This window comes from Equus asinus, chromosome 7 (genome assembly GCF_041296235.1).
Source record: "Equus asinus isolate D_3611 breed Donkey chromosome 7, EquAss-T2T_v2, whole genome shotgun sequence".
Classification (NCBI taxonomy): Eukaryota; Metazoa; Chordata; class Mammalia; order Perissodactyla; family Equidae; genus Equus; species Equus asinus.
The window spans coordinates 8,707,261-8,734,784 of record NC_091796.1 but is presented as its reverse complement, the minus strand read 5'-3'; the positions used below and the strand labels follow the sequence as shown (position 1 = coordinate 8,734,784).

Below are 27,524 nucleotides of genomic sequence, written 5' to 3'. Positions count from 1 at the left end.
CAGTAAGATTTGCTAGTTATATTAAACTAGAATACTATGTCGATAATAGTTTCATCTCCACCAGAAGGTAGTTTCCTTTCTTAAGCAAGTGTTTCCACGTGTCAAAATGTTGGAAAGAGAAAACCACAGCCTTCCAGTGTTTTGAGCTGTAACCATACAACTATTTAGCAGAGCTAACAGTCTACCCACGGACCCAGCAGACAGGAGATGTTTCATTTCTAAGTAATAAGCCAGCACAAGAACGGGGAAGAAAGAAGGAAAGGGAGAAAATTCATAAGAAGTGGGAAAAATAAGAAATAAAAGCTTAACGGAAACAAAGGAGAAATTAAAATTAAGACAGAAAAAGGAGGTATGAGAAAAGAGAAAGAAATGAGGAATCATATAAATAAAAGCTAAATCAGATACAAGCACCCTGTGTTGGGAAAATGAAAGCACATCAAAGAAATGAAAACAAGAAAGAAACATATTTTTATGTGAGCCGTGCTGGAAATGAGAAGCAGCCTGGCCCTTGCCAGCAGCTCAGCGTTGGTCTTCATGCTGACGCGCCTGTTGATTTTGTCTTGTTTTCCTCTGCGAGTGCTGCCTTCCTCCAATCTCAGGAGCTTCCTTTATCTGCCTGTCTAATCAAAACCTGCTCTCAGGAAGCAATCTATGCACGGTTGACTTGGGTATAAAGTGAGGTTCTCTCTTCAGAGCGTCTGCATTTGCACAAAGGACAAATCCACAAAGCAATGGAGACAATCTCCAAAGATGAACGGCCAGGTCCTGGGGTCTTGGGTGGAGCTGTCCTTGGGGGAGCAGAGCGCAGGCAGGTTGTCGCAGCACAGGCTCTATGTGAGGTCCCTGACCCACCTGTCAATGGACACAGACTGGAACTGAAAGAAGCAGTCTCCCACCCCAGAGGCAGGTGGCTCAGAAGCACAGAGCAGCCCCTGATTAATCTTTCCTGATGAACAGAAGAGCTAGTTGGTATCAGATGAAAAGCAAGACGCAGATGGGGTCTACAGAAGCTGCCTTGCCTCCTGTGTGGCTTGGTGCTGCGCAGATCACCTGATCCTCCTGCACAGCCCATGTGAAGCCACACAAAACAACCCTGAAAACAATGACCAGGAAGACCCCACACGCACAAGAGGACTCCAGCATCCTGACATGCTAGGAACTGGATAGTGAATCTACTTAAAACAGGGGCCAAAATGTCCTAGTTAATAGGGAAGAGAAAGTTTGATTAGAATTTAATCCTAAAAATAGAAGCAAAAATAATAAAAACCAGTTAATTTTATATTTCTTAGTTATGCATTCATTCTTAGCATAAACATGGAATAGACTGTGTTTTGTTTTATTTAAAGTACTTTTTTTTTTTTAGTGCAGTTTTAGGTTTACAACAAAATTTAGCGGAAGATATAGAGATTTCCCATATACTTCTTGCCCCTCCCCCACATGTACAGCCTCCCTTATTATCAACATCACACACCAGAATGATATACTTTTTACCAAGGATGAACCCACATAGACACATCATAATCACCCAAAGTCCGTAGTTTACCTTAGGGTTCACTCTTCGTGTTGTACTCTCTGTTGGGTTTGGACAAATGTATAATGACATGTCTGTTATCATGTCATACAGAGTATTTTCACTGCTTTAAAAATTGTCTGTGCTCCATCTATTCATCCCCCACTCTCCTCCACCCCGGGAACCACTGATCTTTTCCATAGTTCTGCCTTTTCCAGAATGTCACATAGCTGGAATCATACAGTAGGTAGCCTTTTGGATTGGCTTCTTTCACTTGGTAATATGCATTTAAGTCTCTCCCATGTTTCTCATGGCGTGATAGCTCATTTCTTTTTAGTGCTGAATAATATTTCATTGTCTGCATGTACCAGAGTTTATCCACTCACCTACTGAAGGACATCTTGGTTGCTTCCAAGTTTGGGCAATTAAGAACAAAGCCGCTGTAAACAACCATGTGCAGGTTATTGTGTGGACATATGTCTTCAGTTCCTTTAGGCAAATACCAACAGGTATGTTTGTTACTTTGTATGGTAGGAGTATGTTTAGTTGTATAAGATACTGCCAAACTGTTTTCCAAAGTGGCTGTACCATTTTACATTCCTACCAGCAGTGAATGAGAGTTCCTGTTGCTCCACATTCTTGCCAGCATTGCGTGTTGTCAGTCTTCTGGACTTTGGCCATTCTCATAGGTTTGTCTGTGTGTTGTTTTTACACGATTTTTATTGCAGAATAACATGATGAAATCCTCTGTACTTTGCATGTGATTTTTCTGGCATGATAATAGATCATATTTGAAAATTATTTCAGTGCTTTATCACCTTTTCTAAGCACCACTCAGTCCCTGGGCACCCCAAACATTCCCAGGGACGCCTGCGCATCATGCCCCTGCGCTAAACCACCACCACATCCTCAGCTGCTAACCTGCCTTCCTTCACGGTCCTCACTGGTCGACGGCTCTGCACGCAATGTGAGCAGCTCTGCAGCATCACTCAACTTCACAAAACCCTGAGTCTTTTTATCATGAGCTTCATAAGCCTAGACCTTTGTACAGACCTTTAAACACCACTTATGACTAGGACCTAGAACAGTGCTTGGCATATAGTAGAGAAGTCAACCGATGTTTTTCAAATAAAAAATTAATTTACAATTTCACTTGGCAGTCAACACGCAATGCGTATCCATTGATTTGTGGGGCATTTACCTCCATAATACTTCTAATATTAAGAAATGTGTTTAAAATCATATTTGTAATGCCTAAATGAATTAATTGTTCTAGGCAACGATCATCACTGTCTGCAAATTCACAAAAAAGTACTCATGTCTCCACAGTGCCACCTTGGAAGTAATAGCCTCGTCAAAACAATCCAACCCAACTCTGATCAAGCCTCGACATCTAATTATCAATTTACAGAAGCGCAAAGAGCAGAGAAATGTGTCAGATGACAACCTGGCAAGCAATCCATGGGAATACAGAAAACTCAGAACTCCTCAGCTCTAAATAGGATCTCTCTCCCCCAGCTGAAAGTCGTTACCTTGGACGCTGTGGTGCCATCCAATCCCTCTCTATTCTTCGCTACTTACTCAAGATTCCTGAAGGAATATGCTGCTCCTCTCACTCTGTCTCCTCATTTCTCATGTGTGTTTCATCGCAATGAGGCACCATTTCCACCATTCTCCAACACTACAAAAGTCATCGATGTTCTTGACCTTGAGCTCTAGGTGTCCCACCCTCCTGGAAACTCCTTGGCTTCTGAGACATTGCACTTTCCTGCTTGTCCTCTCTCCTTTCTGACCTCTTCCGCGGTCTCCATGAGGGGTCTTTTTTCTGCTGTTCTTTTAAAATGTCATTGTTCCCCCGGGATTCCATTGCTCGTCCCCTTCCACTCACTATCCCTGGGTAATCTCACATACTCTCAACTTTCAACCATCTCTTATGTGCAGATGAAGTCCAAACCCATAGCCCCTGCTCAGTTAGACCTCTCCCCAGGGTTTCTAAAGCATGAGGCAATAATTTGTTCTTATGGTATTTAAAATAGGCTAAAAATTAAACAGAATTGCCCTAAGCACTCTGCAGGAGCACTACTGTTACAGCAGCTAATTAGAAGTCATAGTAGCAGTAGCTTCATGTATTCCCAAGTGTGCCTAGACTACATGTGCACTCCACGGAGAACTTTTCTAAAAACTCTCAAATATAAAGTGTCCCATAGAAATGCAAAATAAAATGCTGACCTCATGATGACTAAGGAAGTATTCTAAAGTGACCTGGGATAAAGATCTCAAAAATAAGAAAGCAATTGCTAAGAGAGTAGATCTTAAAAGTTCTCATCACAAGAAAATTAAAAATTTTGTAACTATGTATGGTGACGATAACTAGACGTATTGTGGTGACCATTTCGCAATATATAGAAATAGCGAATCATTATGTTGTACACCTGAAACTTATATTCTATATGTCAATTATACCTCAATAATAAATAAACAAAAGTAAAGAAAAAAAGCAAGCAAGAGAAACAGAGACAGAAATTCCAAGTCACTTTCAGGCAGCAAGGTTCAGGAAGCGGGGAAATGTCACTGCTGATGCTCACAGGGCATGCAGTGTGGGACGGTGTCCTGAGGACAGAAGAGGGAGCACAGACCCAAAAGGCTGCATCTCCCAAGAATGACTGTGCCTCCCTCCGAGCTCTGCCTGTGACGGACAAAACAGGAGGAAGGCAGTCACGGTGGCCACTGAACAGAGGGGTCGAGCAACTTCATGGAGAGCAAAACAGGAGCAAACGGCAGCCTTTAACCTAGAACACGGCACTCACAGGAAGCTGTGCGCACTGCACACTCCTGACCACTCTGTCAACTCCTTGTTGCTCCCCCAGGATGACTGTGTGATTGTGTGATTATTTCAAACGTAGAAGGCAATGAGAGTAGTGGACAGCACTTCTCTAAAAAGCTGGAAAGTTCCCAGATGATGTTTGGGGGTGCTATGGGTTGAACTGTGTCCCCCTCAAGTTCACATGTTGAAGTCTTAACCCTTAGCACCTCAGAACGTGACCTTATTTGGAAATAGGGTCACTGCTGATGTACTATGTTAGGATGAGGTCACTGAGGAGTAGAGCGTGCCCTAATTCAACATGACTGGTGTCTTTATAAAAAGGAGAGATTGGGACACAGACAGGCACCCAAGGAGAACGTCACGTGAAGATGAAGGCAGAGATCAGGGTGAGGTATCCATAAGCCCAAGCATGCCAAAGGCTGCCAGAAACCACCAGAAGCCAGGAGAGATTGTCCTCACTCTCTCAGAAGGAACCAATCCCGCTGACACCTTGGTCTTGGACATCCAGCCTCCATATCTGTGAGACAATAAATCTCTGTTGTGTAAGGCCCGCATCTGTGGCGCCTTCATATAACAACCCTAGCAAAGTAACACTGGGGGTTAGCACTTCATCCGGCTGATGTTTCCGATACATTGTGGATCCACCAGAACCAGTCAGAAGCAGCAAGGCCACTTGATTAGGGAAACCAGTGGTCTTCACAACCCCCCTCCCCACAGATTGCCATTCTCTGTCCTTCATTTAAAGTGCAGATAAAAGGTAAAGGAATCAAACAAGATAAAAATAAGCTAAAAGATTGCTTGACTGAAAAGCATAGATAAAGCGGGCAGAAAGAGAGCAGCATTCAGAGATAAAAACAGAAGCTGACACAGGCATCACAGAGGCAGGCCGAGCAAGGCCGTTTGTTCAAATGAAAGAGGTAGCTAGAATCAGGCAGGCACGTCCCCCAAGCTTGAGAATGTCTGTCTGAAGGGCGACCATGGATCCTCAGGCTGTAACTTTTGCTCGAAGGTTTTAATTGTTAAAAAGTAAGTTTCAATCTCTCTGTCATGGTGCAACGAGAACAACGCTTTTTATTTAAGTCAGCACCGTGAGGTCTGTTGAGCACATGAGAAAGTCTAACTTTTGAGCAATTCTTCAGTTTCTCCCAACCGGAAAAATAAATGACTCATGGAACTTAAGAATTTTCAATAGTATAGTTCTGAGGTCTTGTAAAATCGAAAGATGACAACACAGCCCAGGAGCATTGGCTTGTTTTCTACTAAAATGTTAGCGGTTGGCCTCCTAGTTTGGAAATTCATTGTAGACTTTCTGCAGGGCAGAGTTTTACAGAAAAAGAATCAAAAGATTAAGCCCAACCCTAATCATCCTGTCCTAGAGGATAGATTGCATTGGGGAATCGCCACTGGAGAAGATGTTAAGCATTTTGTCTCATATACTTTAAACATTTTCAACATTTTTTTTTTTTTAAAGATTGGCACCTGGGCTAACAACTGTTGCCAATCTTTTTTTTTTTTCCTCTGCTTTATCTCCCCAAACCTCCCCCTGTACACAGTTGTATATCTTAGTTGCACGTCATTCTAGTTGGGGATGTGGGACGCCGCCTCAGTGTGGCCTGACAAGTGGTGCCATGTCCGCACCCAGGATCCGAACCCTGGGCCGCCGCAGCGGAGCGCGCAAACTTAACCACTCGGCCACGGAGCCGGCCCCTCAACATATTTTAAAAGCAAAATAATAAACCTTGAATGTGTCCTTACTAGGTGCCAGCTTTAAAAGCGTTACATGTGCTAACGCTTTTAGCCCTCATGACTGATGACCGGGAGATAAGGCACCCATCTAGTGGATGGCAGGGAAGGGAGTCCCCCCTGGGCAGGAGGCTCAGGGAGCTGCCCCTGTGCCAGGGCTGCCATCCCACCCCTTATTGGTGTGAAGGGACTACACATGATACTCAGAGTTTTCCTTGCTACCCTGAAACTGGGCTGGATTCCATAGAGGCAACACAGGCTCCCAGGAAACTTCTGTTCCTAAATAGCTTATTTTATGATGCCTTAGATCCTATAATTAGAAATCAATTTCTTTAGCTGTCCTTGTTAAAATGCACATAACAACCTTAGCTCCTGGCAGGCACCAACACATTAGTGTGAAATCGTCCATTAGATCGCTTTCCAAGTGGAAGGAAAGGAAGCAGGTTCCCACAGGCGAGTGGCCTGGAATAAACTGGCGGAGTGAAGGGGACTGAGGTGAGCCTGGAGCCAGCTTTGTCACAGGCCACAGTGCTCCTGGGGAGCAAAAGGTAGAGAAGTAGAGAGAGTGTCTGCGAGTTCACAGTCGGGTGGGAGACTTAAGCAGGAAGTTAGATTACAAAGAGGAGGCGACAAAATTTTACCTCTTTTGCCATTCATTCAGTCATTCAACAAAGATTACTGAGTATTGATATAAAGACAAACAAGGCACACTTCTGAGTTGGTAGAGAGACTCATAACCAGTCATTGCACAAACGGAGCATCTAGAAATTCCCCATGGAGGCCCAGTGTCCACAGAAACCCTGAGATGGAAAGGTGTGAGTTTGGTTCTCAGTCAAGTAGAAGCCATGCTGTTGGCTGACTCTGGGCTCACCAAGTCCTGTCAAAGGTTCTCTGACAAATGCAAAGTTATTTGCCCAAAGAAAATCTGCTGAGAACACCAAAATCAAGATATTTGACTAAGCTTTGTGCATTTAGAGCATCCACTCCGTGTTCAATTTCCTTTCTCTCCCCACATTTTCTGCCCACGTCACTATTTGTTTATTTTAGTATCTATTTTGTTAGATTTCTTAATTATTTCCAGTTGGTTTTATGAAGAACAAATAAGTAGAATTTCTGATGAATAATATGTGAAAAATGACTAGGAAGCAATTGATATAATGCCAAAAATTGGAAAAGGAGAAATGACACATGCACACCCCACAGCGGATCATGCACATAGTATCTCAACACATATTTGAAGAATTGCCTGCTTCAACTGCCATGGAAAGATTTAATAAAATTAACTGAATTGCAAACCAAGTTTTTTTTTCAGGAGAAGATTTGCCCTACACTAACATCTATGCCAATCTTCCTCCTTTTTTCTTCCCCCCCAAAGCCCCAGTAGATGGTTCTAAGTTCTTCTGTGTGAGCCACTGCCACACCATGGCTCCCGACAGACCAGTGTTGTGGTTTTTGTGCCAAGACCCAAACCCAGCAGCTGAAGCCAAGCACACGGAATTTTAACTGCTAGGCCATCAGGGCTGGCTCCAAAACAGAGTTTTTAAACACACTACTCAGAAAATCAGGGGTCCACATCCAATTAAAATTACTATGAAAAATTGGAAAGCAATTTCTGCAAAATTCTGCAGGCAAAACACATCCCCTCTGAAACAGAAGACACTTTATCTAAGGCAAGAGGAATGCGTGGCCTTCTGGTCTGGTTCAGCATTGCAAAAATCACGTCAGTAATAGCAACAGTATTTAAAGAAAGCGAGCTAAAAATTCACTCAAGCTCTCTTCTGAAAATCTAAATGTGAGCCCTGTTTTACTTAGTGAAATATGCTGTATCTGGCCACAGTTAAGAAAGGCCAGGGTTTCTTGGGGGCTCAGACTTTCAGACAACATTTGCGTTCTCTCTAAGAGATAAAGGCAAACTACAAATGGGGAGAATTGACAGATCAGCTCCTTCGCCAGGATTAAGCTCCCAACAGTCCCCGCAATGCAGTGAACTGAGAATCTGCTTGCCTGGCAATTTCCGCCCAGGAAGCCCTGACCCATGACTAGCAGGGGTGGGGCCTCTGGCCCTGATCTGGACCCCTCAGCGCCTCTGCAGGTGACCTTCAGTCACTGTGCCAGGCCTCCTTCCTGTCCAACCCCGGCTCCCCAGTGGACTTCCCAGAGAACACTTCCTAACACGGCCCTTTCCCCTTTGCCCTCCTCTCGGGGACTGCTTCTGGAGAATGCGACCTCAGGCAGACACAGTTCCGGAACTTCACCAAATTTTACTTGGACCCTAGAATTTGCACTTACACCCGTGTGCGGGCAGGACTGCCCATGCGAGGCAGCCGAAGGTCTTCACGGGTAAGCCGGCTTTCACTCTCTGTCGGTTCTTCCATCCTTTCAAGGCTCGGCTCATCTACTCCTCTCGCAGGCCGTGCTCACCCTGCCCACAGCAACCCCTCCGCCTCTGAGTCCGACAGCACTTACTCTTTCCACACTTCTGTATAATTGTGTCTAACAAATTACTGCACTTGCAAAATATCAACTGCTGTGTTTTCTGTTTTTGTGGGTGTACCTTGCTTTTCTCAATTATGCTGAGCTCCTTGGAGGCAGCAATAATTTTAAAAATATTTGCATGTTGCTAGTTACTCCACTGTGTTCCGAAAGTTTTCAAGGTAATTGTACCGTGATTTGTACTTAATCTCTAGAAACACTTTGCATAATATCTTGCACGTGTTTGATGGTCAGTAAATACTTGCTAATTCATTTATTTCACCTGTGGCAGTCAAGCTTGACATCAGAGAAATCTGTACAGCAGAAAGACCTTTAATCCAGCAGGATGAACATATGATTGACTTATCAGAGATTTCCCATGTGTCTTCAACTGGGCTATTAAGATAGTTGCCCAAATGATCTCACAAATTCTAGCCCTTTTTCCCTCCAATCTAAAATGCATCCGAAGCTATGCAGCTGAAGTGCAGATCTGACCCTGCAAGTCTCTGCTTAAAGGTTCAGCTGTTTCCTGTTGCTACCACAGGACACAGTTCACATTCTTTAGCAAAATCCTTGATGATTTCACCCCTGCCTTTGTCTCCTGCTAGAATCTACCTTACACTCTCGTTTCCCCAAGAACGATATTGACCTTTGTGATCTGGCATAAGTCAGCTCTTCTCCTGGAATGACTTCATCTACTCCTTCAACCTCATTCCCGGAAAATTGCTATGTATCCTGCAAAACTCAACTGTGACCCTACCAACTTGAAGGAAATATTTTCTTACTCATCCTAAGCTAGGCTGACCACTCTCACTCACCTCTGTTTTATGTCTATGACTTCTATTGTGTTGTCTTTTATTTGTTATCATTTATCCCTGCCCTATGGAACCATCAACTCAAAAATGGTGTGTCTGCAATATGTCTGAATCTTAGCACAGGCACCTTAAGCTGCTCGATAAATGTTGTGGAATAAATGGATAAGAACCATCTCTGAAGATGACAATGTGTTATAAATTTAGCAGATGCTCCCAGGAACCTGAAGTAATATTTTCCGGTCCAGGTCTTCCGTGAGTTCAGGTCTTCATTCTCAGGTTTGGCAAATGGAAGCACACACAGAAGCTGTCCTTCCTGGCACAGCCCCTGAGCACCAACCAGAACTGCAGTATTTATGGCTTTAATACCTTCTCTGCAAAGAGCTCCAGGTGCTTTTTCAAACCACAGCAAGATCGACAACATTTCTCACAACCCTCTAAGGTAGGAGAGGCTGAAATCATTTAGTTCAAGCTACAATGAAGTTCAAGTGAAAAATGTAACACTACTGAAAAACCAGTGCAAGCGTGGCTGCTGGCCAGGGTAGCTGTAATGATGGGATCTGTCCAGAAAAGAGACAGAAAGAATTGGCAGCATGAGGAAAACAAGGAGTGCCCATGTCATGTATTGAGATTTTAAAGGAAATTTTGGATATATATAAAACAAAGAGGTATGGCATTTAAAGGAAATAAGAATATATTTGTTCAGCGCTCAATTTGTGCTGTTTATAAGTCAGAGGAAATGTCTACAAATCAATCCTAGGAAATAATTTTTTAAAAGCATTATGTGTATGAAGATGGCTATCAAGTATTAGCTGAAATAGTGAATATTGGAAATAATCAAAAAGTCCAGCAACACAATAAGGCTAGGTGGATTATGAAAAATAAAGAGATCAGTGTATCAGTGTTGGAAATGTTTATGATATAGTGTAAAGACAAAAAAAGTATCGATGATATCTACACTTCCCTGACAGTCATAAAATGTGTGTGCCTATGAATAAGAATTGAACAGGAAATGGGAAAATGAAACAGAAGAATGAGAGCTCTTTCATTTATTTGTTTTATATGCTTTAAAACCTCTGTAAATATTGGTTTGATATTCTTGGTACATTGTGTAAGTAATTATTTTGAAAAGAGGAGGAGCTCCCTTGAGGGTGGGCTAAACTTGGTGGCTCAGGTCCAGACTAGAATGTAGAAAGAAAGAATAATGACTTTACAATGGACAGGTTAAGCAACATCCCCAGTGTGGACATCAGGAACCCCTGATATGATGTGATGAGAAAAGCACTTCACCCCAAGTGAGAGACACTGTACAGGATCCCTGGTTAGTACTCTTCAAAACTATCAAGGTCATGAAAACCAAGGAGAGACAGAAATTGTCACAGACCAGGGGAGGCTGAAGAGACGTGAGAACTAAATACAACGTGGTGCCCTGGACTGGACCCTGGAACCGGAAGAGGACATTGATGTAAAAGTGGTGAAACCCAAATAAAGTCTGGAGCTTAGCTAACAGCCATACATTAATTTCGGTTTCTTTGTTTTAACAAATATAGCACAGCGATGTGAGATGTTAACAAGGAGAAACTGGGTAAAGGGCACATGGGAACTTTCGGTACTATCCTTGCAACTTTTCTGTAAACCTAAAAATATTCCAAACTAAAAAGTTTATAGAAAGGGGCCTGGGACTTGGGAATCTATAAGGGAGACAAGACAGATGGTGGAGCAGAAGGAATGTTTTGCAATACCCTCTTGAGTGATATAAGGAACACTGAGTAAATACCATGGGAGCGATGGGACTGCAGTGGGTCAGGAAAGAGGGCTGATGATGAGTTGTGGGTGGACGCACAGTCGTGAATACAAACTGGGTGTGGTGAAGTGAGTTAGCACAACAAACCAGTATACAGGAAATGATGGTAATTAGGAAACTGCCCAACATTTTGTTAACTAAAAATACAAGTGTCTCTGTTTCTTTTGAGACATGTCTACATTGAGGACAAGTTAGTCCTATTTTTTAAAGTAAGTAATAAATGTCATAAAATTCAGGGGAAGCTTCAGTGAGCTAGGTTTGGGGCGCTGGAGAAGGTGCTGAGTTCTCAGTCTTGGCCTTGACTAAGGGGCAAAGGACAGAGTGGATTAACATAAGCTGCAGAGTTCCAGTATCTTTTCTCCCAATACTGACATTTATCCAACTAGAATAACGAGTTATTAGAAGCCACCTAGCCCACCACATCTTAAGAGACTGTCTTCTTCTTTTTGGAAGCGGGGACCAAAACAAATTGAAAATAGCCCCTAAATAGATGTGTCTCCAAACGCTGTGCCAGGAGCACCCTTAAAATCGATGCTCCTAGAGAGAGGCAGCACCATTCATGCTCTCACCTTCTTCTACAAGTCAGTGGGCCTCCAGTTTTATAGGTGAGGATGCTGACACACCAGTTTGAAAAACCACCCAGTGCCACTCAAAATGAAGCCAGGATTCTCACCTCTATGTAATCCAAGGCATCTGCTCTTTGCCCCACACTCAGCTGGCCCTCATACGGTGTTTTCATTTATCTCCTAACCACTCAATTAAAATAAAGAGGTAACTATTTTGGCATAAAATTCAAAAGCCTGTCTTTTCTCAAAATAAAATGGAGATTATTCATGAATATACTGAACAAAGAATCTTTATCCATGAAAAGCTGTCTCCTAATCATATTTCTCAGCTGGGAACTTCTTGAGTTTTATTTTGCGTGTGGTAAATTCTTCTTTCTTGTACTTATTCAAAGTATTTCTTTAGTTTCTTCACCTCAACATAAAAATGACTGAGCCCTGTTATGAGAAGGATGTTTTGCAAAGCCGGGAGACCCCAAAATCAGACACGTTGACATGACTGGCTACTTTTAAAATGTTGCCCATTCTATGCTTTTTGTTTCTATTCGGGTCTTTTTCTTCCCTAGTCGTAAGAAAGGGTAAATAAAACTCTATAAATTTTTAGATTGAGATGTCTAGACTATAACATTCTTTAAAATTCTGGATAAAACAAATCCTCTTCACCGAGTGCTAGAACAATTGTCGCCCCTGATTTGCTGAGGCTTTGGCTATATTTCCTGGTCCCTATCAAGAAGGATGCTAATAATCTAATCTCTAGGTCTGAGCCAATAATAATAATAGCTGTACTTTCTAGAGTACTTTTTATCTGCATGCCACTATGCTAAATGCTTTGCAAATACTGTTTCATTTCAGCATTAACAACAATCCTAGAAGGTGTGTATTATTAGCATCATCTTAAGATAATGAAACTGAGGTGAGAGAAGTAAGGGGAAGAGCCAGGATTTGAACTTAATCACGCGTAACAAATTTGATATATTTCTATGTCACCTCAGCTGTAGGTGGGAGAACAACAGAGCACAACCAGGAGCTGGCAGAGGAGAGAATCTGGGGAACCAAGATCAACAAGCAGTTAAATTCGCTGGTTTCTTATAACTAGAACAAGGTACTCCCAGACACAAATGACACTCTGCTTATTAAGAGAAGTAGAACAGATCACCTCTGATGGGCAAAGAACCCTAGCCCCAGAAGGGGGGGTGTGCTGCCTCCAGGGATGTGCCTTCGTGGTTGGCCCATCATCCACCAGCAGCATCTTAGCTGGATCTGTTAGGGCATCTTCCCTGCCTCCGGCCCATGACCTTTCCAAAGGCAGTGGAGAAAGGAGAGAGTGAGATCTGGAGAACATCAAGGATATCATAGAAAGAAAAAGGAATATGGGAACACTTTAGAAAATAGATTCGTAGAGCTTTCAAAACAAAACAAGTCCTTAATTGAGGAGATAAATAAGCCTAAAGGATTTGTTATTGTCACAGATCACAGATCAGATTATTTTGCCATTTAAGTTTCTCATTTCTCAAACTGGAAAAAGGACTGGCTTGGCCACAACCAGAAAACAAAACAAACCCTTTATTTTCTAAAGTGGAATGCTACCTGAAGCAACTGTAGAATTTCATTAATCTATGTTTATGCATTAAAGTGTAAATATTAAAAAAAAAAAAAAAGTAGATCACCTCAGAGCAAAATTGGTAAACCTGTATCTTGCTCTTAGAGGGACAACCTCTGTCATTTACCATTCAATTCTGAGAGCGGGGTGAGGGCCAACAGCAGCTGAGAAGGAGGCAGAAGGGGTTCCTTTGCCAGCACCGTCTCGTAGGCAGGAGGAATCACTGTGGATAGAGAATGCTTCTCCTAGGGCGCAGGTGTCCTAGTCAAATGCTCAGCCTGCATGTCATCAAACAAAGGACCAGCCCAAGGGAAAAAGGAGGAATGTCAGACAGGCTAAGAGAATTGGAGAGTTTAAATCATCTCATAGGAAGGGGAGGGGAGGAACAAAGATGCTTCTTATCGAAGTGTGAGAGGAAGAAATTGGCATCCCACCCCTCCTCTATAATTTCTACTGCTCGTAATGAAGTTTCTGGAAACAAAGCCAGTTGGTAGAAATACATCATTGTATTGCAATGCGAGGAAGAACCAGGGGAGCTCAGTTCAAGTTCATTACCACTATAAGAAATGAAACTCACAATGTACACCCTGTATCAATATATTCATCATATTCATGGACCCAGGGAAAATATTTATTTTCTAATTTTGACTTGAACCTGTGGTTGGTAACTCCCTGCAATGGCTCTTTCAGTCTCCAGTTTTCTCACAGAAGAGCTGCAGAGTTTGGTATTTGTGCCAGGTCCTACATATTGCTCTTTTAGAAAAGCACTTCTACCAAAAGAAATTAGAAAAGGAAGAAAGGGCAAGATAGACCAGACTTTTGGCCCTTCTTCTAATTGAGAATGACAACCAAAACCATTTCGGTTACATCCAGCTGTCATTCTGTTACTCCTTATAAACTAGAGATGTTCACGCTCTAAGGTAACTAACACACAAATAACCATCAATTGAGGACCTACTATATTTAAGATGATGTTTTGAGTTCTGGGCCAAAACCTAACAACCTTCAAAGGAATTACAATTAATAATGCAAGAGGTCTTGACTCATCCGAAAGTAAATTGGTACAAGAAAAAGTTCACAAAATATTTCTGAACTGTTTTAGCAAATCCTGACTTTTTTAGGAATTCTATTCATGTTCAGTTTAAATCAGGGGAAAATTTTACTTTGAAGTATTAGAACTTTACCAGGAGTTGTTCATTTTGAAAATAGCATCATTGATGACCATGCCACTCAGGGTAATCAAGCCTTCAATGGCATGGGTAGTCATGGTTCATGGTGACTCTAAATGGAGGCCGGCACATTTAACCACCTCCTTTATTTTGTCTTCTCACATAATAATGACTGAACATTTATATACTAAAATACAGACTTTGTTTTTAGTGCTGTTAAGTGGATTCTGACTCCTAGCAACCTTGTGGACAGCAGAATGGAACCCTGCCTGGTCTTTTGTGCCATCCTCTCACCTGCCAATGCTATACCAGACAATGCTCCACTGCTATTCATAGGGTTTTCATGGCCAGTTTTTTCAGAAGTGGGTACCCAGGTCCTTCTTCCTAGTCTGAGTCTGGACGCTTCACTCAAACCTGTCCACCATGGGTGACCTTGCCGGTATTTGAAATACCAGTGCCATAGCTTTCAGCATCACAGCAACACACAGCTGCCACAGTATGACAACTGACAGATGGGTGGTGTGGTTTCCTGACCAGAAAATGAACCTGGGCTGTGGAGGGGAGAGTGCCGAATCTTAACCACTAGACACCAGGGCTGACAGAGTACCCTATTACAAATTACTCTCTTGTTTCTCCTTTATATTACACTTAGAGCATTATATTTGTTTTTTTGAAATTATATGTGTAGGTGGTTTTTATTATCTATGAATACGATTTCAAAATAGTTAAAGGGATTTATAAAGTATTTATTATGAAAGAGAACATTGGATCTGATAGGGTTCAGAATCACTGCTACCTGCTTTAGTTTATTAGTGATAGAATAAATAGAAATATACAGACACGTATAGGCATCTTAGTAAATGACCAAAGATGTACATATTTTTTATATGCATGATGTGTTTTTAATCTAATAAATGATCCAATGTTAATGTCACTAACCAAAGGCCCCAGGTGTTTTCTTCCATGCTGTGGCTCTCCATTTTCTAGAATTCATCTAAGAGCCACATTAAACTTGTAAATACCAGAGGCAAAGATGAAGTAGAAAAAAGAAACAGAGTTCTTTTTCATATTACAGTTAGTTCTCAAACACACTGTTTGAAGCGAGGTCACAAAGAGCTTAGATAAATACGCCTCTTATGAATTTGTATGTCCCATTGCTACGTGCCATTTTTCAAATGTGTAAACTAATTGAAATGGTTACTGTTGAAATATTTAAACTCCACATTTGCCATCTCCCTGGCTTCTCTATCTTGTTGTAAACTCTTTCTCTAAATTAGGAATGACTTCCATTTCCCTCACCCGGTACACACTTCCCTCCAAAGTCAGCAATTTAATTCCCACCTCCATAATTTTAAATATTTTAAAGTCATCATTTTACACTCTCCATTTTCCTCTCAAATCGCCTTCAGTAATGGCTTCCTAACTGCATTATCTTGGAATTACATTTATCACATTTATGGGTTTGCCTTTTAAAAGCAAAACAAAACAAAAAGCCATAAAATTGGGGGCTCTGAGTCCAATCACAGGATGTGTCAGAGCCAGTGGTGGCAATTACTAATATGCCCTAATGCGCTTCAATCAAGGTGACGTTTATCACAGTTGGGCTATTTCATTTCAGAGACATATTGTGTCGAGTAACAGAAGAATAAAGCATCTTTTTTGCCTATCAATAGATTCAATTGTATTCAACAGCAAAAATAATTTACTCATAGGCTTAAATTAGGTGTCTAACTGATGCATATAAATAAATCACTGGTGGCTTATGCAACCAGAGATAACCACCAAGGTGACAATTTGTGAGTCGTTTGTGATAAATAAATAAAATCAAAATAAATAAAACCACAAATAAAACCAAAAACCTCACTGTATATTTCAGGAAAAGAGTAATTTAGTGCATAGTTACTTATCAAATCATATGAGATAAGGAAAGCAAACTCAGTTTTAAATAATAGGATTTAAGAATACTCTAGCCCTAGAAAATAATTTAGTGTGACATCGACCATCCAGCCTTCCCCCCTTTCCCTCTCCTCAAATATTATTTCAACTCCGAAAATGAAATATATCCCCTTAAAAAATTAAAAATGAAAGGTAAAAAAACAGGCTGTCAGACTAATCTGTCTGAAATAAAATGTTTTCCAGAAAGCTATGACTCAAAACATTTATCATCTCAACTAGAAATAGTGATATGTTTGATTCATAGAGTAATATAAAAAGTATATTTTCTTGGTTTTTAGACAAGAGTCAAACTACAAAATAATATTTTCTAATGAGTCATTCCCAGTGAACTAAAGATCTAGCTTCATCTTCTGCAACAAATAAATAGTTCATCAACTAAAGTCTAAACCTACTAAGGGCAGGAACCCAGACTTTGAGTGCCTTTCATATACAAGAGAAGCCCGGAGAAGACTCTGAAACTCAGTATGTGTGCCCAATAAGCATTCATTATATTCTTATCAATTTTGCTTTAAGAGATGTTGAAATAAAGGTATAACTTTCTTCATGTAAATTCTGAACCTTTGCAACATGATATCTTTCTGATGATCTCCATCTTGGTAAGTGGCATCCCCACATGCCCTGTTACTATGGTTAGAAGCCAGTCATCACTTCTTCCCCTGCCCACCCCTCTCATCTAACTCACCTCCAAGTCACTCTTCCTCCCTAATAGCGTTAAATCTACCCACTTCTCTGCATTCCACTCTTACAGGTTCTTATATTCACCTCTCCCCTGAGTCACTGCAACAGCCTGGTAATTATTTCTCCTACTCATGCCTACTTCACTTCCATCCATCCCCATCACATAGCCAGAGCAATCTTCGTAAGACGCCAACCTGGCCCTGTAAGTCCCTACCTCAAAATTCTTGAATGCATCCCCAAAGTCTTTATGATAAAATTCAAACTTCTTAGCACATATTACAAGGCCTCACACAGTTGGCCCTGGTTTCACCACTCACCTTGCCCCTGAGCTTATTCTCAGGTCCTCCAGTCCACAGTATACACTTGGTCTTGGCTTTGAACCCTAGACTAGGTTACCCCCTCCGCCAGTACCATCCTTCCTTCCATTCTTCCCCTGCCTGCTTCCTCTGGCCTTTGGTGCCAGGTGTGGATTCTTCTGTTAAGCTTTTCCGGATCATTTCTCCTCCTCAGACTAGGTCCACCCCTCCCCCATTTTATGCCCATATTTTAACCCACATATACCTCTTCATTCGCAATGCTACTCCTAAGATATGCCTCTCACATACTTGATTTTTGAAAAACAAAACAGAAAGATTTACATGTTTTCTTACCTAATTTTGTCTCAATATTTTGAGTTCAGTTTCCCAGATTGTTACTTTCATCTCTCTTTCATCATCCAGAACATCAGGAATGTCCTGAGTTATATGTATGAACATAACTTTAATTCCTCATACAACTGTTGGGGGGAAAATGTCATTGGGAAGGATCAAAGACTGAGGTTCCAGTCTAATAATTAGTTCATTGATCATTATGCTTTGAGATAACAGGGGGAAGGTTCTGAAGGAAAATATGAGTAGTTTGGATTCACTCTCAAAGGAGCAAAAGGGAGTGATAACTTCCAGAATCACTGCATTCAAACCTTGTCAATGAGTCAGACCCTCACTGAGCCTGACTGTCCACAGCACCAGACAAGATCTATGCTGCACCAGACCACGCCAAGACCGCCCCACACACCACAGTTTTATAGTTTTCGACATTGAGGGGAGTTCCTCTCAATGAAGTAAATCAACCTTTAAGAATCTGTCGTAAAAATATTCGTGAGGCAATATTTACAGGATATAAGTGTGAGCAAGACCTACCCCTGCCCTGAGGAGCTTACTAAAAGAGTCACTTGCTTCAATCACTTATTCAGTTTAAAAATATTTAGTGAGGGCCTAACATATGAGAAGGACTGAAAAGATACTAGGGACACAATGCGAAATAAAACAGACATGGTCCCTGTCCTCACAGAGCTTATAAACAAGTAAGGGAGCCATACAATGAAACAGATCATCTCAGTATAGTCTGGGATGTGAGCTGTGAGGGTGGAAGCAACATGAGAGTTCTATCCCAGGTGGAGAAGCAAAGTCTTGACTAGTCTTGGAGCAAAGCCACAGAGGTAGGCAGGCAACCTTCAAGCATACTTAAGGACACCCTGGTGCAAATGGGGAATTCTTTGGAAATGCAGATGGAAGGTAGAAGACCTGGAATGTCGGCCAATATACTTGTGCCGAATTTTGTAGACTGGATGTCTGGGGCAGGATAGAGATACTTCAGGAAGAGTGAGTTGGCTGCTGTGCTCCATACGGACATAGGAAGCCATCAGAGGGAGCACTAGGTACTGGAGAGCCTGCCCAAAGTTAAGAAATTGAAAGAGAAAGGAGCATTTGAGAAATTGTGTAGCTGCTGGAAGATCTGGCAACCAAACAAAAGAGCAAAAGGGAGGGCAACATCAAACATAGAAAAAGGTTAAAACTTTAAACCGTAAGTGTTTTGACAGTAGAGGCTTCAACCACTGCATCAAACGAGCATTGGCTATTATCTCAGCTAATTTGCCACTTCATTGCTCAAGGATAACCAAAAACTGGCTGCGGCCTCTCTGTTTCCATTATGGCCAAGGTGAGGAAGAATATTGGAGAAACTCGAGCAATTCAGACATTCCAGAAAAGCTGTTAGGGAGTTTTTTCAAACATCGGAGGAAAAAAAGTGATCTTTTATGTGGCTACAAAGAATATCTAAAATATTGTGAAAGAAGTTTTGAACAAAGGAATTTTATCACATAAGACAAAACATTTCATTTTCACCACAATATTTAAAGGATCATCTGGAAGATAGATAAAACTCTTCAAACAATGCCTAGTAGCAAAAGAAAGCTACTGACTCTACTTTTTGAAAGAACTGAAGGCAGGAAAATTATCTAAGTTTTAAGAATAAATACGTGCTGAAGAGACAAAGCAAATTATCTCTGTGTGAAATAAATGGCATTTGGCAAAGCATATTTTCATCTTATTTTGCTGAACAATGCAAGGCAGGATTATCAAGTCTAACAAAAAGAACTGTTTCTCATGGCCGCTACATAAGTACTAGTAACCAGATGAGTAATTTGCTGAATAGTACCAGATACCGCATGAGGATTTAAAAAATTAAGTCCTTTCATAAAAGAATCAATTAGTTACCTTAAGGGACGTGAACTATCCCCTTCTCTTCATCTACTTCTGTTCTCATTCCTTCCACATAGGCTCAAATTCAAAACAGGAAATGGGAAAAACTGAAGATGAGCTGAACTGTTTCGCTTATCTTAGGAAAGCTTTCACAAATGAAGTTATTTCTGCCACTCCATCGGCTCTGATAAAAGGTGGTGTAGCTGTCTCTTTGTTCTTCAGATTTATGAACCTCTACTTCATGTGTTTTGAAACACAAGAATTTTCCATAGAAAGCTATTGTCCCGCTAATGCACCTCTTTCCTCATTTTTATACTATTTGAAAAATCTTGACTCTTGTCCTTTTTACCCTCATGAAAGATATGTCCTCTGATTTTCTCACTCTACACAGTACTCATAATTCTTCTTCAAAAGAAAACTTTGGTTTGTTCTTCTTTATGTGGTTATTTTGGCCAATTATTAAAATAATATTTAATATATACTAGGTACTTAAAATTTGTCTTAGAGTGATAAACACTTTCCAGGGAATATTTCATTGAATCTCAAAACCACCCTATGTTTTAGGTCCTATTGCTATTATTCTCATTTTATTTTTTTTTATTTTTTATTTTGCTGAGGAAGATTCACCCTGAGCTAACATCTGTGCCAATCTTCCTCTATTCTTTTTAGTATGTGGGTCACAAGCACAGCATGACTGCTAACAGAGTGGTGTAGGACTGCGCCCAGGAACTGAACCCAGGCCACCAAAGCAAAGTGTACTGAATTTAACCACTAGGCCACTGGGGCTGGTCCTATTATTCTCACTTTAAAGCTATGGTAACAAAGGTCGTGGTTAGTAAAAGTAAAGTCAGTATTTGAACCCAGAAATTTAATTCAGTTCCTCAATAGAAAGAACCAAAGGCTCATTATGGACTAGAATAACAGATGTATATCATATAGCAATCATGGCTCCTACACTGATAACTATAAATGACTAATTCTGGAGTCCTTTAAATAAAAATGTAATCTCACACACAGTGTAAATCAGCTGTGTGTATTTGTCCTTTTCCCATCTACATATAACCAGCTCCGGAGTGCCTCATTCGAGCACAACTGTTGCTAAAACTGTCTCTGCCCTCATCACTTCATCACCACACCCATCCAAGGCCATAATCTCCATCCTCACCTGGCCGCTCAAGGCCCTCATGCGTTCACTCTCTTGTTTACTCCTTCATGTATTTCTTCATACTGTTCTGTCTGCTGGGATCCCCAAAGCTTATATTCACACTGAAAACCTCCTGGAATGTGATGTCCTGTGAAGCCGTCTCTAACGTCTCTGCAAAGGTACCATTTTCACCCTATCATTTCTCCATCTGGACATCTCTGTTAGACGTTAACACATCTTATTTGGCCATTAGATAGGGAGCATTTCCAGGGCAGGAGTGGCTTCTTAACCATATAAGGGGGCACCAATCTTTTTACCTTCCCTACCCAATATCATTAATAAGCTAGCAATCCCTCCCTCAAGAGAGAGCCATTGAGTACCCATCAAATATAATGTGTGCATGGTGGGAAGACACGTGGGGCCTCCCCCGCATACCTTGTCTTTTGAATATGACCTTATGTGACTTATCTGTTCATTAGTCAACTTAAGTAACTAAAAATCAAAGTTAAGGACACAAACACCATCTGGCCTAGACACTCCGAATTTTATCCAACGTTGTTTGGCATAATTTGCCTCCATCATATTCTTTATTCTTATTATATTAGAGACTTCTTTCCTCCAGGTTTTTTGTTTTGGTTTGGTTTGGGTGCTGTGTGTGCGTGTGTGTAGAAATTAAAAACACAATCCCATTTCTGTCTTTGGATAACCACACTTAAGAAAGTACTAAGAATCCTCACTGTTTTTATTACCCATTATTACCAGTTACATCAAACAGAAGAAATTCTCCAGGATAAATGGCAAGTTATCACTTACTAAATGGAGCACTGAGGTGTACACAAAGCTGGAAAAATAAACATTCAGAAAGTTTTTATACTAGCATTGGAGATGTGGCAAATAAATTGCAAAATTTTTCATTTGTTCTGACTAAGAAGGACAAATACTATTTTCCAAATATTGAGACAGGCCTACTAAGGAATGAGAAATAATTTATTTGTCAAGAAGAAAGTCCTTGAGTGTTTCATGCGTGTCTGTAACGTTTTACACTAAAAAGAGACTAGGGTAAAAGGAGCAATTCATGTTGAAAACACAAGACCTGATAAGAAATGCTCGACTTCAGTAGAATATCGGACTCGCCTCTCCATTCATTCCATAAAGTGGGGAAACTGAGACCCAGGCCATTTTGAGAACACACAGCGCTGAAGACAGATGCCTGGGAATGGGGCCCTTCACAGTCCACCCAATGCCACCTGCAGACAGTTTTAAAGTAGGGAGAGATGTCAGAGTTAGAGGCATGGAGAGGAGGGGCAGGTGGCAGGAAGACAGCACGCCGGGTGAGGGGACCGCAGTCTTGACTAATTAGAACCTGCTGAACACATGATTTTTCAAGTCTCTTAGCAGCAACTGCTAAAAAGTCCTTTTCCTTTCTCCATGCCTTGCCCCATTTTCTCTGGCCTCTTTTAAAATTTACTGTTCCCCAGTGAAGGCTCTGTCCCCTTCCTTATCTGGAAACTGACCAAAAGAAATCCATAACTTTATCTCCACAAATTCTGGAGGCCTAAAACAGTTAAGTAGATTAATGGGAAACTTGCAAAAAAAAAAAAAAAAGGACAAGCTTGATATAAGTGACATGCCAGATTCGGGGTGGAAAGAGGGCAATCAATAAAAATCAATGGAGTATTGTGCCTCCAGACTTTAAAAACCTGTTTCTAGAAGACAGGTACAGCATCATTTATAAAGAACAGCATACACAGAACTCATGTCTAAATAGACAACTGCCACAGAAACTTTAAATTTTTACGAGGTGGACGGTAGCTTTTTGGGTTGTGCTATAGACCTAGCCAATACCATAAAACTAAGATGAAAATATTATGCAAAATGGAGCAGACCGAAAAATTAAACTGGTGGACTCCTCAAATTTATCTACACTCTTGTCTTGTATTCCCCCTCAAAAAGCTATGGACCCACTACATTTGGATTACACATATACCTGATTCCTGAATCCACAAGAAATAAAAATACGTTGCAATTTATATCACATTGTGGAGTGAGATAGACACATGCCTAACGCACTTTGAAGCACTCGTCATGAAGGAAATGACTGAAGGCAATTCTACCTAGAGAGGCAAAGTCAAAATAAAAATCACTGGAAATTTTACATAGTTACAAATGGAAATGATAATAAAATGCAAATATTTTGGTTAAAAAATAAAAGACATAGTTGAAAATGTTAAAATCCCAAAAGAAACCCCAAGACTACTGGAAAACACCTTTCTGAGAGTCCAGGGAAAATAGATGCTGCAGGACCAGAGGGTGAGGTGCTTAAAATCAAGCCCCTGATGGTTAACGTGACAAAGTCAGAGAGCCACAGCAGATGAAGTTATCGCCAAAAGACTGTTCAACGGGGAAAATGGTAAAGCGCAGAAGTACAAATAAGTGAGTAGGCTAAAAGAGTATTTGAAAAACATCTTGCAAAAGAACCCAGAATAAATGCTGGAAAGTTTTTAAATATATCAAAGAGAAAAAAACAGTGAGAGCAACACGATAGCATTTGAAAACAGCATACACAACAAAAGTTCTTCAGAGCATAAAAAAAGAATGATAAGGACACAAGGAATTATTTGGCTCCCTTTTTATGGAACAAACTATTAGAGAATTCCCTTATTTTTCCATTAGAACAGATACATAACATTTTACTTTAAAGAAATGATGAACACGTGATCTAAGTCTGACACTGGACAAAAATGCTCTCCCCAGGAGCAGGGAGCCTCCACCCAGGTTGCTGTGTGGGTGCTGGAAGCCAACTTGTTTGACAAAGCGCATTTCTGCTATTTACAAGTGGCTGCCACGCTTCAGAATAAGGATCTTTCCAATGGGTGCCATCCAAATGGGGAACTCTAGATAGCTCGAGAAATTAACATCACAGAGCTCACTCCTGTCTAGAAAACTGGAAGAATGTGCTGGAACAAGCCCTTGGTGCATAGCCAGACCTGAAGTAGGATGAGCACTGCAGCATGATCTCTGCAAAGAAAAAGAATATCTAACTCACCCCCCGGAATTTCCTAAGTAGGCAGTGACGTGGCAAAGGAGAACCAAGGGACGCAACTTCTTGAGGTTTCCAAAACGTTTCCCTCCACTTTCTATTCACAGATACTGCAAAGCATATTCCGCTTTCCAAACTCGCTCCTTCCCTTCTTCCCACAGTTCAGAAACTGGAAGTGACTCTAAATTTTTCTTCCCTTACCCACTCATTCAATTAGTTGCTGTATCCTGTCAATTCTACCTCCTAAATCTCTCTCAAACATGTGTTCTACGCTCCATCCCCATTGCCTATTCTAAACCAGTTAACGTTCTCTCCTGCCTGCACTACTAGAACAGCCTCCTGCCCAGCCTGCCCCCCGGCCCCCGTCTTGCTCCCGTACAAAACATGATGAATCAATCTAACCTCTCTCTCCTGCTCAAACTCTTCAATAACTTCTCAGTCCCCAGCACATAGAACCGCGTAGTGTTTGGCCCCTGCTTGCCTCTCCACTTCCCCCGTCCCCATCCTTACCTCGTATTTTACATTTCAGGATGATGGACTCCATTTCCAGGCTCAAATACCTCACACTCTCTCCTTATTCTATGGACCTTTATACATGCTGTTCCTACTGCAGAGGACACACCTACCCTGCTCCTTCTTTGGCCAACTCCTACTCCTCCTTTAGTGCTCAGACACCCCTTCCCACAAGTTGACCAATGAGGAATAACAGTAGTCTTCCTAAAGGCTCATAGCCCCCTCTTGGCATTTATCCCCATCAGAGCACTTCTCATACAGTGATATAATATCTGCTTTTCTCCCCTACTAGTATATAATATAAATAAGGGCAGGAGCTATATCATCTCACTCATTATAATATCTCTGGTTCCTGACGGAGTGCCTGGTGAGTGGTAACTGCTAGATCTGTGTTTGAGGAAAAGCTCTTGCATTTTCACGCTGAACAAGAATACTCAATTGTTTATGGAACATGGAAAGGGAATTCAACAGAACCACCATGTACCAAGCACCTTCTATGTGCTAAGGACTCTCACAGGCCTTGTATACATTATCTCCTCAATTCTCAACTTGGCCCATAAGGTACACCTTATTATTCCCATTCTATAGATGACTAAGCTGAAACTCAAAAAAAATGAAGGGACTTTCCAAATGTCACAGGACTAGTTAGAAGAAGAGCAGATTCCAGAACTCAAAATTCTCTGTCAACAAATCCATCTTTGTTCTTGCTGTCATGAAGCCAAAAAGCAAAGTAATAGATAGCAGGAATTTCTCTAAATAGAAAATTGTTAACAGCGAACCCTCCAATGAATTAATCCCGTAACTAAACTCACCATGAAAAAATAATAATAAATAAATAAACTCACCATTATATATATATAATTTTTAACGGTGGTAAAATATATGTAACATAAAGTTTACTGTCGTAACCATTTTTAAGTGTACAGTTCAATAGTGTTAAGTACGCTCACATCGTAGTGCAGACAATCTCGAAAACTCTTTTCATCTTGCAAAACTGAAACTCTACACTCATCAAACAACTCCCCATTCCCCCGACCCCCAGCCCCTGACAACCACCTTTCTACTTTCTGTTTCTATGAATTTGACTACTCTAGGGACCTCATATAAGAGGAAGCATGCAGTATTTGTCCTTTCATGACTGGCTTATTTCACTTAGGATAATGCTCTTCAAGGTTCATCTCTGTTGTACCATGTGCAAAAATTTCCTTCCTTTTTTAAGCTGAATAATGTTCCACCGTGTGTATATACCACATTTTGTTTATCCATTCATCCCTTGGTGGAGATCCAGCTTGCTTCCACATTTTGGCTATTGTGAATAACGCTTCTATGAACATAGTGTACTAAACTCTCTTAATACATTCAGAAATAATGTGCTAAGAGACATCCACAGCAAAACCTTGCAAAAGACTCTAAGCTGTTCTGGGGTGAAATAACACACTAATGGGATGAGTTACCAAAGTATCTCAGTAAGATATGAAATATGCAGAAAAGTAGTAGGTTCATTTCAATAAATGCCTGATGGAAAGAATATATTTAGGGAAAAACATCTCCTCTAATTTTTTAGAGTAAAGCTAAGTATAAATAATTAAGCTATTTAAGGAAATAAATCTATACCAAAAAATACTTCAAACTATGTTTTACATACAATGTGCTATAAACCACTGTTACCACCCAGGAAAGTACTTCACACTTCCTGAGAGGTACTCATAAGAGGATGTTCTGTTCCACTTAATTGTGTTTGGAATAACACCTTCCTATGTACTGATTAGGGGTTAATGCTGATGATTTCCTATGGAAGCAACATTCCCCTCCCTTCACCTCCATCCCTTTGCTGTTTTATTGAGCCAAGTCTGCTCAGTGCAAAACACTGTGCCCAACACTGTCGGGATCATGGAGAGCAGAAAGAGATATAGCCTGCCCTCAATTGAAGGATCTGGGGGGTGGGATAGGGGGCAGTGAAGAAACTGGCATGATAACCACTAGGTGGAATACAAGAAAGATGACATAACTTCAACTAAAAGGGAGTCACAAACAATATCTGGAGGAGTGGAGAAAGAGAAATTGTTTCCCATTCTAGGACTGAGGCAATGTTTCTTCAGATGTCCCTTGAAGGATGAATAGTATATAGAGTGAAAGAGTGTTTAAGGGGAAGAAAAGGCACAAGGAAAGACACCAAATTCATGAATACAGAGGATGCTTGGGGAATTAAAACAACTCGGTCTGGCTGAAAGAAGGATGCATAAAGGGATGAGCTTGGCATGTACACCAGGATCAAACCTCAGGACTCCAGTAGCACTTTTGAGGATTGAGGATTAATTGAGTCGATGAGGATGGTAAAGTCAAATTCCCAGAGGGTCCAGGAAGACAATAGAAATTACTGAAGCCAGAAGGTATAACAATAGGAAATAGTGGAGATTGTGGAGAACACAAGATTGTATTATTCATAAAAAGGCAGCTGCTACTCCACCTAGAAAATGCTGTCAAGCAAAAAATTCAGGTCAATATTAATGTTGTCAATCCAGATGTTTATGAGTATCTCCAATTTTCTGAGAATGTGCTGGTCAAATGGAATGGGTCTTAGGGGCTACTAGTTTGCAAACTCTGGTATAGAAGTGAGGCATCTCTGAGTCTAAAAACATCACTTTCATCTTGATTTCTTCATGTGCACTTAATCTGGTTTCATGAAGTCACTCTTGTGTGCTAAGTTCTTTTTCTTCCTACACTTTCCATATTTTGTCCTTCACTTTCTGTTATGATTTTTGTAAACTCCATATTAATAATACTGTCTACTTCATAGAGGTATGGTGAGGATTATGAAACAATCCATATAAAGCCTTTAGAACTCTGCCCAGAGCTGCCAGAGAAGAAACATTCAATAACCGAAAGCCGTTAATGTAAAAGCTCATGAGCCAAAGCTCTCTGCACACTCGTGCACACCCATGACCTCACCACGTTTACCTCTCTGACCCAGTTTCTCTCTTGGGCTCTGACTCAAAAATCCTCCTGCCTCCTAGAGAGCTTCACTTGCATGTCTAGAACTAAACCACTCAGCCCTATTCCAGACCTTCTTCTCACCTCCTGCTCCCCAGTTCAGTAAATGACAGCACCATCTGCCCAGGATTCCAAGAGGAAACCTGGTGCCATTCTTGAATCCTCCTTCTATTTCACACCCAACTT

General features: G+C 41.0%; 1 protein-coding gene across 5 annotated transcripts in view; it reads right to left on the bottom strand.

Moving 5' to 3' along the window:
* CD226 (CD226 molecule) overlaps nucleotides 1-27,524 on the bottom strand; it is a 77,478-nt gene that overhangs the window by 28,839 nt on the left and 21,115 nt on the right. The window contains exon 1 of one of the 5 annotated variants that reach the window (XM_070512878.1): nucleotides 24,345-24,451. The exons of the other annotated variants lie outside the window; for them this stretch is intronic. Within the exon in view, the coding sequence (XP_070368979.1) occupies nucleotides 24,345-24,378 (34 nt within the window). The 5' untranslated portion in view covers nucleotides 24,379-24,451. Of the gene's footprint in view, nucleotides 1-24,344; nucleotides 24,452-27,524 lie in introns of those variants that run through there. 5 annotated transcript variants of the gene reach the window in all.